This window comes from Aquarana catesbeiana, linkage group LG05, assembly GCF_042186555.1.
Source record: "Aquarana catesbeiana isolate 2022-GZ linkage group LG05, ASM4218655v1, whole genome shotgun sequence".
Taxonomy (NCBI): domain Eukaryota; kingdom Metazoa; phylum Chordata; class Amphibia; order Anura; family Ranidae; genus Aquarana; species Aquarana catesbeiana.
The window spans coordinates 28,739,991-28,756,372 of NC_133328.1; the positions used below are offsets into that span (position 1 = coordinate 28,739,991).

Below are 16,382 nucleotides of genomic sequence, written 5' to 3' on the forward strand. Positions count from 1 at the left end.
CAAGGCTAGCGTTTTGGCTGGCATCAAGGCTGGATTGGCTGGTCTTACTGGCTTGTTGGTAAGCAAGAAGCTGGACCAGCATTGGAGGAAGCAGATTTCTACTACTCCAGACTGATTATGTGTTCATGAGTCTTCCCCTAAGCTGTTACACTCAAGAAAACCTAAATATTAATTTGCAAATTTACCAAATTGCACTGTCTGTACTACTTCAGCTCTTAGATGTCTACAGATCACAGTGAGACATTGGGGTTGATTTCCTAAAACTGGGGAGTGCAACATCATCTGGTGCAGCTTTGTATAGAAACCAATCAGCTTCCAGGTTTTTTTTTTTTTTGTCAAAGCTTAATTGACAAAGCTGAAGTTAGAAGCTGATTGGCTGATCAGCTGATCAGTTGAATACTCATCACCACATCCCGAAATGTGCAAATACAAAAAGTAGAAAAAAAGGGTTTAAAGGTGTTAAAACCTCCTCTCAGAATGATTACCTGAACACAGACATGGGTTAAAAAAGTTTTTTTTATTACAAAATTCATTAAAATAATATTATGTTGGGCATATACATCCCTAAAACCAAAGAAGTTCTATCTAAACTCATTTTTCAAACCCCAACACCCCTGAAGATAGTGATTCCTCCCTATGTGTATGTATATATATAGTATTTTCAGAGTATTGTTAAACAACCAACATTGCAGAAGAAAATAAATATTGAGATATCACATTGGGGAGGATTATCACAATCCTGACATGTTTCGCCTTGTCAGCTTCTTCAAGAGCTCAGAGGAGTGGGGTAAAAAAAAAAAAAAGAGTTGCTAGAAAACAAGGAAAAACATATATAACCCCATTGTTTGTTTGTATAGTATTAGAATATATATATATATATATATATATATATATATATATATATATATATATATATATATATATATATGTATATATATGTATATATATATATATATAGTAACTGGGTGTAGAGCTAATAATTGCAAATTGTATTCACGTATATCAGCATATTCACGCATATCAGCATATTAACTTGCAATCTTCCATAAAGTATAACTAAAAGCAAAATTTTTTTTTTTTTTAGTTTTGGACAGAGTGCAGAAGGATTAGAACACCTGTCATCTTTTATTGCTGTCTGTGGCCCCATAACCACTTCAGCCCCGGAAGATTTGCCCCCTTAATGACCAGGTAATTTTTTGCGATTCGGCACTGCGTTGTTTTAGCTGACAATTGCGCGGTCGTGCGACTTTGTACAAAAACAAAATTGATGTCCTTTTTTTCCCACAGATAGAGCTTTATTTTGGTGGTATTTGATCACCTCTGCGGATTTTATTTTTTGCGCTTTAAACAAAAAGAAGAGTGTCAATTTTGAAAAAAAAAAAAAACAATATTTTTTACTTTTTTCTATAATAAATATCACCCCAAAAAAAAAAATGCATTGAAGAACAGTAACCACCACCATCCAAGTGGATTTTTAAAGAAACAGGGTCAATTCAAAACCCTGCAAAGGTACACAGAGGATGATTTAAAACTAAAGAGTGCAAAATCTGGTGCAGCTGTGAATAGTAGCCAATCAGCTTCTAACTTCAGCTTGTTCAATTAAAACAGAGCTCCACCCAAAAGTGGAAGCTCTGCTTTTCTGCCCCCCCCCCCCCCCCCACATTTGGCACCTTTGTGGGGGAGGGGGAGCAGGTACCTGGTTTTGATAGGTACCCACTTCTGGATCAGTTTGCCGCAGCAAACTGAGTCAGAAGTTTGCCCCCCTCCTTTCCACGCATTTGGCTCATTCTCAAATACATCCCGCTTTCCGCATGCGCAGTAGTCCTTAAGACAATAAGGCTTTACTGCTGTTTTCACTGCCAGCATCCGATAGCTGATTGAAAAATCCACTGGGGTAAGGACACCACTGGATTCCTGGACAGGTAAGTGCACTAGTATTAAAAGTCGGCAGTTACAGTATTTGTAGCTGCTGACTTTTATATTTTTTGGAGGGGAGGGCCCTGGAGCTCCTCTTTATGCTTTGACAAAAAAAAAAAATCTGAACCAGATTTTGTACTCTCCAGTTTTAGTAAATCAACCCCACAGTGTGGTTGTATATAAGGGATGTGAAGGTATACTTTATAGGCGGAAGCTATTTTTTCTATTTTTTGTTTTCAACGTAATATATATAATTCTCATTGAACAAATTGACTTTACATGTATGCCTGATATTACTCTGTTTGGTTTTATGACCATTTTAATATTAAGCAGAGACATCAATAAATGATATGTTTATTCTAAAAACAAGGAATCGAATCACGTGAAACATGTTGAGCTTTAGGTGAGGGGTGGTCAAGCCTATCACTACTTACATTACCCTGATTCTCAGTCTGCAATCATTATATCGTTGGATGTTAATTAGGCCACCACCCTTATTGACATAGGGTGCAGAATGCCACTGTGCTTTTAAGTTGAATCGTTTTAAAATTTTATTGTACATCAATAACATTTTGTATTATATATATCATTTTGTCTGGTGGTGTGCATATATTCCATGGACTGTGGTCTAATTGCTTTTGGTGTCAAGGGTATTTTGTTGACTCCAAGTAGCACATTAAATATCTCAATTGTTTCTATTTTCTATATCTCAATAATAATGAAGGGATGTGGTGCATTATCACAGTATAAGCCACTTCATAACTTGACCAATAAAGCTGATTCTGCTTCTGTTTATTAAAAAACAGTCAACCGGGGTTCTGTGGAATGCCACTTGGTAGAGCCAGTTGCATGATCATTTGTAGCTAGCCGTAGGGGTTGCATTCCGACCACCACTCTAAGGTTTGCATTTTTCCCACTGACTACCAATGTAATGGAAATTTTTCTCACTGACCACCAATGAACTGATATTTAGCAAGGATTCCCGAGACCTGAAAATTATTTCAAGGGTTCTTCTGGGGTAAAAAGGTTGTGAAAGGCTGGTAAACCATCACCCAACTGCTGGGTTGTTGTTAGTCAAAATACAGGCAAATATAGGCAAACTTGATTGATCTAGACCAGGGACCCCCAAACCTTACTTGAGTTTGGGCATGCAATGTTGTTACAGTGCAAACACCGAGGCCCACAAGTCGATTTCAGTGGCACAATGGAATTTGCAACCCTCTTGACAGGGGGCTCACACACGCCCACATTATCTTCCTCTAGTGGCTTCTTCTATTGTGTCCATATAAAAGGTGCATGTATTATCTCTTTGTATCTCATTGCTCTAATCACAGAGAAAGAAGTCAATTTGTCCCTGGGGTAGCTGTCTCATTTTCCCATCGAAACCATTTTATCAGGCCTATTCAATATTAGAAAAGTTATGAATCGATAATGGATGTGGGTAAAGATTGCTGCTCGTCTGCTATCGCTCTGAAGTCTTTAAATACCAATACAATCTCCCCCAGCTGAGCTCCTCGGCACCTATACATTGTCTGCAATAAATTATAAGAGTCTACAGGAGCACACAGGGACAGCCTAGACCAGCGGGGAGGGGGGGATTTCAGGGCTTTGTTACAAGATACAATGAGAGCTCCAATTCACGTATCACATCAGAGATACTTACACATTGCATTATCTCAACACAATAATACCTGAAGAGCCACTGACTACATAACATGATAGATATATACATATATATATATCAGAGATTTTATTTACTAAACCCACAGCTAAACCAAAAAAGGCAATACTTATATGGCTTTTCACAGCTTTAAAATGCAGGGAGACACAATTGTGAAAGAGAGAGCAAAAGAAAGGCAATTAGTAAATTAAGGGCAGGAGAAAGAAAATTGAGTGCAAGGAAGAAAGACAAAGGGAGACCGAGAGTGCAGGTGAGAAAAAGAGCAAGAGAAAAAGATATTATTCTGTTTGAACTATATAGCTGGAACCTCAATTCATAGTAAAGTTACATAGATCATTTTTTTCTTTTTTTTTTTTCTTTCTGTCACAAAAACGTCCTCTATAACCAATCAAAAATGTCCAATTCCTTTTCCTATTTCCTATGTTCCATAGGACAGGATAGAACTTAAAGGAAAAATGACAATTGATTCGGTATGGTAGAAATAGACAGAATGACTAAATAATAGATAACCAAAAAGAAATACAAAAATATATTTTTATATATATATATATATATATATATATATATATATATATATATATATATATATATATATATATGTATGTATATATATATATGTATATATATATATATATATATATATATATATATATATATATATATATATATATATATATAAATATATTTTTGTATTTCTTTTTGGACAGCCACCATGAACACAGGTCATCATGCTTGCCAGGACAAGGATAGTATAGCATCCAAGTGTCAAGAAATTAATTTCACTTATGTAGATTCCGGTGACCCTAATCCATGTAGTCATTTTTTTGTTCTCGTTCGCCGGGTTTCACACCATTTATCTGCTCTCCATCATCGGTAGCCTTTCTATGCCTCACTGGAACAGGGAATTAGAAAGACTCAGGACCCGAAGCACAGATGGTTTCTAAGGAAACACCTTTTTTTTCTTTCTCCAAAGCAGCAATTTATGTTATTGTGAGTAAAATAAATAGACCAAGACAGCCCATAACATGGTCAATTCTTCCTGTGTTATCTTGATTTTTTTTTTCCTATCGTCTACAGAACTTTAAGAAAGATCCAAAAGGAAAACAGTCAATATTGTAAAACTATGGAAAGAAAGAAAGAAAGAAAGAAAGAAAGAAAGAAAGAAAGAAAGAAAGAAAGAAAGAAAGAAAGAAGAAAGAAAGGAAGGAAGGAAGGAAGGAAGGAAGGAAGAAAGAAAGAAAGAAAGAAAGAAAGAAAGAAAGAAAGAAAGAAAGAAAGAAAGAAAGAAAGAAAGGAAGGAAGGAAGGAAGGAAGGAAGGAAGGAAGGAAGGAAGGAAGGAAGGAAGGAAGGAAGGAAGGAAGGAAGGAAGGAAGGAAGGAAGGAAGGAAGGAAGGAAGGAAGGAAGGAAGAAAGAAAGAAAGAAAGAAAGAAAGAAAGAAAGAAAGAAAGAAAGAAAGAAAGAAAGAAAGAAAGAAAGAAAGAAAGAAAGAAAGAGAAAAATATAAAATAGGAATAAATATCTACTTCATTGCAATAGACTACATCTGCCCCTTTTTTTCTTGGCTGCAGTTGCTCATTTGCAGGCATGGAGCTGTAGCTTTTATTTTTTGCTTGTTTATTAGAAAAGGCCTTAAAAAGCTATATTGTCTTTCCTAATATGACTCTAAATTATCACTGGCTTAATTAACACCTCCCAAGCAATAGGAAGCTCAAAAAGTCACTAAAGTAGGTAGTACTAGTTGTAGAAAAAGCAGTAGGCCTTGGAATCCAGTTTGACCAAAAAAAAAAAACATTGTCATAAATAATGTGTGAAAACATGAAAAGGAAACAATTAGCTGAGTCATCATTACAAATCATGACCAGTTTATGCAGAAGGGGTGGGCAACTTCTGGAATCTAAGGCAGACTTCTATAACATTGACAAAATGAGCATCAATACAAAACTCTTCACTACCTAGATGCAGCAGCAAGTTTGTGGAAGTTTGTGTCCCTTGGAATAAATATCTAGTGTCCAATCATATAGCACTGTCCAGCATGCCATGAATCTTTCTATTTAGAGATGAATATTTAAAAAGCAGGATCTAAAGCCATTGTAGTCCCACTGTTAGTTACTCTGCAATGGCTATATAAAGTAAAAGGATTTTCTACATTGTTTAGCTATACCTACAACACTGAGATCTTGCTTCACACATGACTGATTTACTTTTCAGTTTAAGATATCATCAAAGTGTGCTCAGTGCATGATGTACAGTCAAAGGATGGGCCGGAGTGGAACAATGCTGGACAATACTGGATGGAAGAGTGTCTGAAGCCATATGGGTTTTTTTTTTTGTTTTTTTATAGGAAAATGTATTAACTTTCTAACTGCATAAATGTGAAAATAGTAGATCAAGCTAGCTATCAGCACAGAGGAAGTACTTGATGCCCTGTAACCAGTTTAAGGGCAAGGTGACCATATCCCTCTACAGCTAACTGTAGCCCTACAGCTGAGAAAAAGAATGCATATATCACCTCAATAAAAGAGCAGAAGAGCTTGCATAGTAATAGAGATTTGGGGATAGTGTGAGCTAGTAGGTGGAATTTCTTGCTATCCATCCAACAGAGCCAAAACAGGAAATTGCAAGTAAGATTAATCTAGGGACTGCTTTCATTAAACGTAATTCATTCGACTTTTGCAATAAATTGAGTGACATCCGTAAAGCACTGGCTTTTTATCCTTGATGGAGTGCCTTGCCGGGCCTTGGGAATTTTTTTTTTTCCTCTCTTCCTCCCCTCCTCTCTATTGTCACATTCCTTAAAGCAGAGTCGTCAACATGTCAATCTGCTGCTTAAAATGGCTAAAGCCCCTTATTTACCAAGTACTCAGGAAAGTGGTTTAGAAGGCTGACTTACAAGCAGAGCTGGTTGGGGGCTAAACTAGCTGATAAATCAAATCCACAACTTTGCTAAGGGAAGACAGAGCATAAGAGAGAGACACGAAAGAAAATACAGTTGTGTGATAACACAAGCAGCCACCCAGTCCACAATCCGATTACAGATAGAGGGAGAAGAATGTCTATTGACTTCACATTTTTTCTGGACACTGTTAACTACAGTAGTCACAATCACAAGCACCCTTTTACCGCAGATCACAATCTGTACTATTTACTGTTACATTCTTACCAGAATTTATTTCTAAACTTACAGGAATTGGTTCATATGAATTCAATAGCCAAAACAATATATAACTGAAAAACGTGTTATATAGTGTGTGAATACCTAAGGTAACTAGTAAATCATTTTCAATCATGCATGGTGCTATAACGAGCATTATAAGTGGATTAAACCTAAGAAATAGAGACATTTATAGACAGGCTAGGTTTATACGTAACCTGTGTCTGTGCTAATAGCTTGTGTTTTTCATAGATCGATAGATAAATAGATAGGATATATATAGATACCTGATATATAAGCATGTCCAAGTACATATAGACAGGTAGGCTAAAAATATATGGCCCTGTTTTCATAATCCCCTTCATATCCCTTTCCAGAGCTTGTACATCCAGCCTCTACAATGACTGCATACACTCCAAACTTCTATATCTGCAACATGTACTGCTTACTTCATTAATATTATTATTATGATTCAGGATTTATATAGTGGCAACAGTTTGCACAGCGCTTTACAATATAAAGGGGGTACAGCACCACTACAATACAGTTAAATACAGAAGTAATGGGAGAGCCCTGATATATATATATATATATATATATATATATATATATATATATACATACTGTATATATAATATATATATATATATATATATATACACACACACACACACACATACTGTATATATATATATATATATATATATATATATATATATATATATATATATATATATATATATATATATATATATATATATAAATTTATTTACAAAAAAAAATTTCTGATAGATGTTATGATAGATACACCTAATATATAAATATGATAAAATACAGATATGGACACTCAGTCTAAAAGTATTTGAGCCTTTTTCAATAACCCTTTTCATGTCTCTTCCCAGAGGTTGGTTATCTCAGTAGTGCAATGCTCTACCTTTCCCACAAAACACTATGCTGAACCTATTCCCTTTGCTAATCCAAATAATAGGCAGGTAGTAATGAGTTAACTACTGGCTTCCTTTGCCACCTAACAAAGGTCATTTATTCTTCCATGGATTTTTCACTTGTTCACAAAATTCTACCCTGAGCAAAAAAAACGAGACACTTACTGTACCTAAAAGGTGATTTACCTCCGAGCTAAAGACTAAATATGGTTCCTTTATTGTCGCTGTGACCTTTACTGGAATTAATTTAAAAAAGAAAAAAGCTTAAATGCGGTCCATAGAAGGAGCCCACACTCCCTATAGTTTGCAGCCGCTGATTATTACATCCATGTACTAATCTTCAGCTCGGTGCAAAGTTCACCGACAGAAGATTTTCCAGAGCTGCAGCCGATGTCTTGACCACACAGCCGACACTCAATTATTACATACATGGTGAAATACTAAATAAAAATACAGAATATCTGCACATCGTGATATTTTCTGGTAACAAAAAAGTTATTTAATTGCCACTAAAAATAAAAATAAACCTTTAAAACTTGTCACCCGACAAACATTGAACCTCTTGCTTAACAATGCAGCCGACTTTGAGATGTAGTAACGATTGTGCTTCTATTGCCTGTCTAATCACCATTTCCATACACATAGATTTGCTGGGAGCCTGTTTGTGTTAGGAGATGGTGTAAATAGTCTGAAATGTCATCTATCTCTCAAAAGATTTGCACAAATGACCTGCGTTAGTATAGCACATCTCTAGCCTGCTTTTATAGCTCTTCTTTTTTTTTTTTTTTTTTGCTAAATCAATGCGCACTGTTTATTGGGTGTTTTAGAAAATGATTTACTCATATATAAAGTTAAAAAAAATGAGCATTGAAATTCTAATAGACGCATTTTGCTAAATGCAATCCCTTGTCCCAATAATGCAGGTGGATGCCTGTGTATGTCCTAAGGTGAAATAGCTGATAGTTGTAAACCCCACTGATAGAACTAGAGGCCTCTAATTATATCGGCCCTGATTATTGTCGATGGCAGTGACAGGGTGCAGTTGGTATATTACACCCGGCAATGCAATAATATCGCCTGCTCTGTCTCTGGGCCTGGCCGGCAAAAGTATTGTTTAGCCAGCGAAAAGCTTCATTTATCCAGAGGGCTGAGCTGAGGTCAACACAATGTTTATCCACAGCAAACAACGCTAGAGACTTTCGGGCTGTCTTTCACACGATACAATGTGGCTTTAGACCTTGTATTGAAGGAGGAAATGTGTAAAACCTAGTTCAGCTCCTTAAAGCAGCTCACTACTGTTCAGCTCCAGATCACTGCTGTTCAACACCTTGGGCAGCTCAACCTAGTTCAGCACCTTGGATAGCTCTCCCCCCCAGGTCAGCACCTTGGATAGCTCACCCCCAGATCAGCACCTTGGATAGCTCAACCCCCCAGGTCAGCACCTTGGATAGCTCACCCCCAGGTCAGCACCTTGGATAGCTCATTCCCAGGTCAGCACCTTGGATAGCTCACCCCAGGTCAGCACCTTGGATAGCTCACCCTCAGGTCAGCACCTTGGAATAGCTCACCCTCTGGTCAGCACCTGGGAATAGCTCACCCCCAGGTAAGCACCTTGTATAGCTCCCCCCCCCCCAGGTTAGCACCTCGGATAGCTAATAGTAGTTCAGTTTCAGCACACCTTGGGCAGCTCACATCCATCTCTGCACCTTTGATAGCTAACAGTAGTTCAGCACCTTGGATAGCTAATAGTAGTTCAGCACCTTGGACAGGTCAACCTTGGCTAGCACCTTGAACAGCTAATAGTAGTTCAGCACCTCGAATAGTCTCAAACCCAGGTCAACACCGTCCATGCTCCTTGGAAAATTGAAATTAGTTCAGCGCCCTAAAGTGCTGAAACCCCAATTCAGCACCTAATTGAGTATCTTGGATAGATCACGCCCAGATCAGCACCCTGGATAGCTTTATACCTAGTGGAGCACCTTGGATTGCTGATACCCAGATCAGCACCTTGGACATCTAATTCAGCACCTTGGACAGCTCAGTGCCCCTTATCCCGGCCCTGACCAACTCCACTACACACTATAGAATATACAGCTGCTTCACCGACTAACCTTTTACTAAAGCTGGCCATACATTATTATCTTTTTTTTTTTTTTAAGGTTGAACTGGATGGACTTGTGTCTTTTTTCAACCTGACTAACTATGTAACTATATTATACAATTTTCTTGTTCAATTAGCTTTAAATGTGCCTGTAAGGGCCTGCCTGACTGTATACAAAGTGTTTAGGTTTGACCTTATGTTATATGGTTTTGGTAATTTTAAAAGAAAATGTTATAATTTAGGGCCATGGCCTTAGTATATGCTAGGCCATAAACTAATATGCTACAAACAAATAATTGATATTATATTTGTATTGTGGCCTGTATAATATATATGAACTATAGTGCCAAAATACAGGCAAGCTGGACAAATTGAAAACTGGTGTACATGGATGTGGTTAGGCTTTTTGTGTTTGTGTATGACAATTATTTTAGGATATTTTAGAATTGATATCAGCCTCTAAATTGTTAATATATAGATAGATCGATAGATAGATAGATCGATAGATGATAGATAGATAGATAGATAGATAGATAGATAGATAGATAGATAGATAGATAGTTTCAACAAAAGGATTTTAGTTACTATTATATATCGTATAACTTGTAGTGAAGGACTAGTGTGAGTAGAAATGAAAATTTAGGGTAAACTAGAAGGCAACTCTATTGTCGGTGGCATTGCATGGGCTTAGGTGACTACCTGAGAGAGGACAGGTAAGGCCATGGGGGTTTATCACTGTTGCAAAGTTTACTGTCATTTTTTTTCTCCTTTTTCTTCTTCTTCTTCTTCTACTTCTTCTTCTTCAGCTCAGTTTTTTATGACTCAGAAAATGCCGCAATGTCTCCAGCAGAATTGGAAAATTGTCTCCTATCCACAATTGCCAACCCCCTGTGAAAATGCATTCAGGTAATGAAGTCCTGTAACTAAACGGTAATTGAATCAGCATAATTTGCACACTGAATGGTTTTCAAATGCTCCCAGTTTACAATTAAAGCAGAATTAATGCGGCTTGGTGTTGCAAGCTGCATTAGGATAAATCCAAGGCGGTTGTTATAATGAGTGGAGGGGAAAAAACAGTTTAAGTGCCAACAAACACATTTAAAATTTAACGTAGCATATTGATTTCTATTTTGTTTGCCCATGTCGTTAGAAATAGCTATATAAGACGGGGAACCTCCCTTGAAAGCTCGCACTACAGTCCTATTAAAAAAAAAAAAAAAAAGTTTTTTTAAGTATTTTTCTCATCCTGCTTGTGAAAGGTCCGGATTTCCTATCAATTCAGAATGTTCATGGCTTTGGCTTCTAAAGTGTCGTTCATGAATCTTAATCAAAAAAGAAAAAGTAGGGGGGAGGGGGGGGTGGGGGTCAAACAGCTGTGTCTGAAGCTTCAGTGTTCACCTGCCAAGCCAGAATGCCAAGTCAGTGTGACGCGGCGCGCCCTCTGCTGGTACAATAAAGGTAAGGTCCCTGAGCGCAAGTTAGAACAGACAACTGGGTGCTGCTTCAGATGCAAAGGCTAATTCCTCCATTCCCAGTTCATTTCCAGTACAGTGCTGGTGGCAGTAACAGTACAGCGTCTGCTTGTTGTCAATCATATAGAAATTGGTTGTCTGTGATAAGAGGCTCTTTGTTATTACATATACAAGCTTAGTTACAAGTGCATATACTCCCCCACTCCTCCCCATTTTCGTCTATATGGTCTCATGCATTCAGTAACCCTTCATTGCCCAAAAAAATGCATTCAGTAACCCCTTATTTGCCAAAAAAAAATAGGAATTTTTAGGGCACTAAACATTGTAGTTTAGAAAACTGGACTGCTTTTGCATCTTTTAGCAAAAGTTTGAGTCTTGAGCTGCTCTCAAGGTGGACCTTATGCAACAAAATCATCTTCAAACACGACTTATTGGTTTATGGGATCGATAGGTAGGATGGGATCTATGCTTCCATAGGGATTACAGGCATTTTAATAAATGCATTTTATAACTTTAAAGCTAGTTTTAGTTCAGATTGAGCTACGGCAAAGTTAATATTTTAAGATTTTTTTTTTGAAAGTCCACGGTTGCATTTTTCAGTGCTCTTTAAGAAGAATAGATGTCTATGGTTCTCCAGGCACTAAGGAACTGCACATCTATCGAGTGACCCTGCTTGCTGGGTCTTGTAGTCCCCCATCCTCCGAAATCTTTAGTGCTATACATCTGACCCAGCAGGTTGGGTATCACAATGAGGTTCCTCTGATATTATTTGCTGTAGATCAAACATTAGATAGAATGCTGGCACTTATAGTTCATTCTCCCAGCGGAGAGTCGCATACAACCCCTTCTACACCATAAAGCAACCCTTTTTCTGAAGTTGCTGAGACTTACAGTCCTTCAAGAGAACCAGGAATACCACATTCGGAGTTACAGTACCATATGAGTCCCAATAACCTGTACGTACTCGGGCTTGTAAAACTCTATACAATATATATCAAGCTCCCTGCATCATAGACCAGACCTAGCTTCTGGACTTGCTGGTGTTTTTAGTTCCCCAAGACCCAGAGAACCGCGGGGTGCCAGACTACTGTAATGACTAGCCGGCTATGCTTGCTTTAGCTAATTGTTCCACAACCATTTGGGCCACGGGATAAACTCCTAGTTTGGTCAGCATACCAAAATCAGCTGGAACTTGTTGTTCCCCCAACCACTGAGGACCCAAGATCAACTCGTCTGATCTGTAGTTCTGTAGACAAAACCTAGCTGTGATGTTTAGTTCCCCAATCACTGGGGCATCAAGTTCAACCCTGGTCTAGTTTTACTGTATACCAAACCCAACTGGGACTTTTAGTTGCAAAGCTACATAGGAGCCCAGCTCACCCTGGTCTGTAGTTCTGTATACAAAACCAAGCTGGTATATTTAGTTACCATACCACTGGGGAGACCAGATCATTCCCGTTCTGGTATGATCTGCATTTCTGTATATCAAACCTAGCTGGGGCTTTTAGTTCCCCTACCACTGGGGAAGGGGAGTGGGGCAGATCATCCCTGGTATGATCTGTAGTTTCGTATACCAAACTCAGCTGGTACTTTTCGTTCCCCTACTACTGGGGATACCAGATCATCCCTGGTCTAGTCTGGTCTGGGGTGGTCAGGTCTGTAGTTCTGTATTGACTTTAGTTATCCAACCGCTGGGAAGCCCGGGTCATCCCTGGTTTGGTCTGGTCAGAATACCAAACTTAGCTGGGACTTTGAGTTCCCCAACCACTAGAAAGTCAAGATCATCCCTGTCCAGAGCTGACCTGTAGTTCTGTATATCAAACCCACCTAGGACTTTTAGTTCCCCAAATACTGATAAACCTAGATCACACCAGGTCTGGTCTGTATAGCAAACCCAGCTAGGACTTTTAGTTCCCCATCTACTGATAAAGTTAGATCACCCCAGGTCTGGTCTGTATAGCAAACCCCGCTGGGATTTTTAGTTCCCCATCTACTGATAAAGTTAGATCACCCCAGGTCTAGTCTGTATAGCACACGCAGCTGGGACTTTGAGTTCCTCAGCCACTGCGAAGTCCAGATCATCCCTGATCTGGTCTGTAGTGTATAGCAAACCCAGCTGGGACTTTTAGTTCCCCATACTGATAAACCTAGATCACCCCACGTCTGGTCTGTATAGCAAACCCAGCTGGGGCTTTTAGTTCCCAAATTCCTAATAAACCTATAGCACCCCAGGTCTGGTCAATTTAGCAAACGCAACTGGGACTTTTAGTTCCCCAAACCACTAATAACCCCAAATCACCTCGGGTCTGGTCTGTATAGCAAACCCAGCTGGGACTTTGAGTTCCACAACCATTTAAGAAAACCAGATCATTCCTAACCTAGTCTCTAGTTCTGCACACAAATCCTAGCTGGGACCTGTAGTTCCACTGGATATATTAACCTTTCATATAGTGTAGCCCTTACTCAGATGACCCCTTGAGCTCCAGCCCCCCCCACCCCAATCCCCCCCTCCCCTTAATGAATTAAAGAACTGGTCCTGGGCGTTATCCGAGTTGAGCAACATCTGTGAAAGTCAAACGCATGTGTTTTCCTAAGACCAGAAGGGAAGGTAGGCAACGGGCAGGTATGGCACTCACCAGCTGCAGGGTGGACTGGAGCAGTAGCGCTGACACACAGTATAGAGCATGCATCCTCCTGGATGGGACTTCCTCCCCGATTCTCCTGCCTTGGGTGTCTAATATTCCTCCAGGAACATAAATCCACCAGCTGACATCCACTTCACAAAACCTTCACAGCTCTGGGCAGCCTGGATAAGAAGGACATTGTACAACCCATGATCACACAGGCAAGGTTAGACTTCTGTAGACAACAGGAGAGAGGGGCTGCAAGAGTGCACAAGGGGGGCTCTGGATACAAGAGACCAGCAAACAGAGCACGATCTGCTGAAATGAAGTTAATCCAGCAAAAGAAAAAAAAAAAAAAAAAAAGAAGAAGAAGCGATGAGATTGCACAGGGGTTGGAAATTTGCTGCAGAAATCACTTGTGATCAGTGCAAGTGTGAGTGTTGTTTTTTTTTTTTTTTTTTAGGTGGGGGGGGGGGGGCAGTCAGATTGCAATAGGTTGCTGAATGGGGAATAGGCAGACCCTTGCTTGCTGGGACTCAGCTCTTTACTGATTGCCTGAGCTGATGCATTCTGCTATAGCTTGCAGGGGGAGACCAGACACATCCAGGGCTGCAACATTAGGGGGTGCCAGACAAGCATCAAAGAGGGCAGGTTAAGGGGTGCTTGGCTATTAGGAGAGCAGGGAAAGTTAGCTCTATAAAACTGGCAGAGGGTCCCAAGCAATGGGAAAAAAAGCAGAAACCACCAACCCTCTATACCCACCCCTTTGCCATGCATGCAATTTTATCCACAACACATAGCATGTTATAGTCACTTGCCTGTTTGAGCATCTGTAGTGCAGAGGTCCTCAGCGTGTGCACTGTGCACCTGCACCACCTAACAGCACATAGGCTGTGTGGATGTGTGCTGGTCCCAATGGTGTGTTTTGTTGCTGGATTTCGACCACTGAGCAGCTTTTGCCTTGAGGGATGTATCAGATAATCCGTTTGCTGGTGGCACACTATATGGGAAGCACATCTCCATTTGCCCCCCATGAAGGATCTGGGGGGGCCCCTTTTATGTTACTACTTTTGGCTCCAATCCATCCTTACTGTCCATAAAAAAAGTGCCTTGCATTAGAGACAGATTTTTGAAGCAGAGGCAGTGGAAAGGTCATAGCTAGAACCACAGGGATCACATGAAATAGTGTTACTTTGCACATGAGTTCAGGTCACTGTTAAAAAATGTTTTTGCTGCAATACCTGACCCTGCCACTAGGGGCTTCCTTTCTGTATATTTCAGGGGGTGACGTGCGTATGACAAACAACTATAAGGCAAATTTCCTTTATGAAGGTAGGTACATAGGACTGTCATTTTCCAGAGGAGCAGGCTGGAAATGGGATTTGTCTGATTTTTCAATGCTGCTACGTGCAATGAAGAGCGGTGGAGGAGCTGGTGCCAACTCTGCAGAGTTAATGGATGATTACTTCACTGAGAGGGCAATGAAGAGCCTGCAACTCTACAGTTCAGATCAACTCAGTGGATAGCTGGCTGCCTATCCCACCATAACCTGCTGCCAAATGGCTGCGTGTACCAATCACCAACGACCTTGCCTACAAGAACAGACTATAGTCTGCAGGGGGGGTTAATCTTTGTGTTGTCCCCTCTACTGCAACATGACCTTTCTTTCTTTTTTCCTTTCCCTTTGTGTGCCTTTCTTCCTTTTTCTTTCATTTATTTTTCCATTCTTCCCTCCAATCTCTTTCTTCCTTCCTTTTTTTCTCTGTTCTTTCATTCTTCTTCCTTTCCTTTAATTTTTCTTTTCTTTTCTCTGTTCTTTCATTCTTCTTCCTTTCCTTTCCTTTCCTTTCCTTTCCTTTCCTTTCCTTTCCTTTCCTTTCCCTTCATTTTTCTTCTTTGCTTACCTCCTATCTCTTCCTCCCTCCCTTCCCTCCCTCCCTCCCCTTCCCTCCTTCCTTCCTTCCTTCCTTCCTTCCTTCCTTCCTTCCTTCCTTCCTTCCTTCCTTCCTTCCTTCCTTCCTTCCTTCCTTCCTTCTTTCCTTCCTTCTTTTCTTTGTTCTTGCATTCTTCCTCCTTTCCTTTATTTTCCTCTCTTCTCTTCTACGCCTTCCTTCCTTCCTTCCCTCCCTCAAACTTCTCTTTTCCTTTCACTGCCTTCCTTCCTCCCCTTTATATTCCTTCCTTTCATTCTCCCTCCCTCCCTCCCTTCCTTCCTTCCTTCCTTCCTTCCTTCCTTCCTTCCTTCCTTCCTTCCTTCCTCCCTTCCTTCCTTCCTTCCTTCCTTCCTTCCTTCCTTCCTTCCTTCCTTCCTTCCTTCCTTCCTTCCTTCTTTTTTTTTCATTCTTCTTACTTCCCTTTATTTTCCTTTCTTCCCTCCTACCTCTCACCTCTTTCTTTTTTACCATTTTTCCTTCCTTGGCTTCCTTCCTTACTTCATTTTATTTCCTTCCTTCCCTCTAGCTTCTCTTTTCCTTTCATTGCCTTCCTTGC

At 39.7% G+C, this 16,382-nt stretch overlaps 1 protein-coding gene across 2 annotated transcripts in view; it reads right to left on the reverse strand.

Annotated features, from left to right (window-relative positions):
- Positions 1-15,809, reverse strand: part of NXPH1 (neurexophilin 1) — a 460,372-nt gene extending 444,563 nt beyond the window's left edge. Inside the window, exons 1-2 of one of the 2 annotated variants that reach the window (XM_073629540.1) lie at positions 14,711-15,809; positions 13,905-14,074 (exon numbers count right to left, since the gene is read on the reverse strand). In XM_073629540.1, coding sequence (XP_073485641.1) covers positions 13,905-13,958 — 54 coding nt within the window. In that variant the 5' untranslated portion in view covers positions 13,959-14,074; positions 14,711-15,809. Of the gene's footprint in view, positions 1-13,904; positions 14,337-14,710 lie in introns of those variants that run through there. The other variant, XM_073629542.1, reaches the window with a different exon arrangement.
- Between the last annotated feature and the right edge of the window lie 573 nt (positions 15,810-16,382).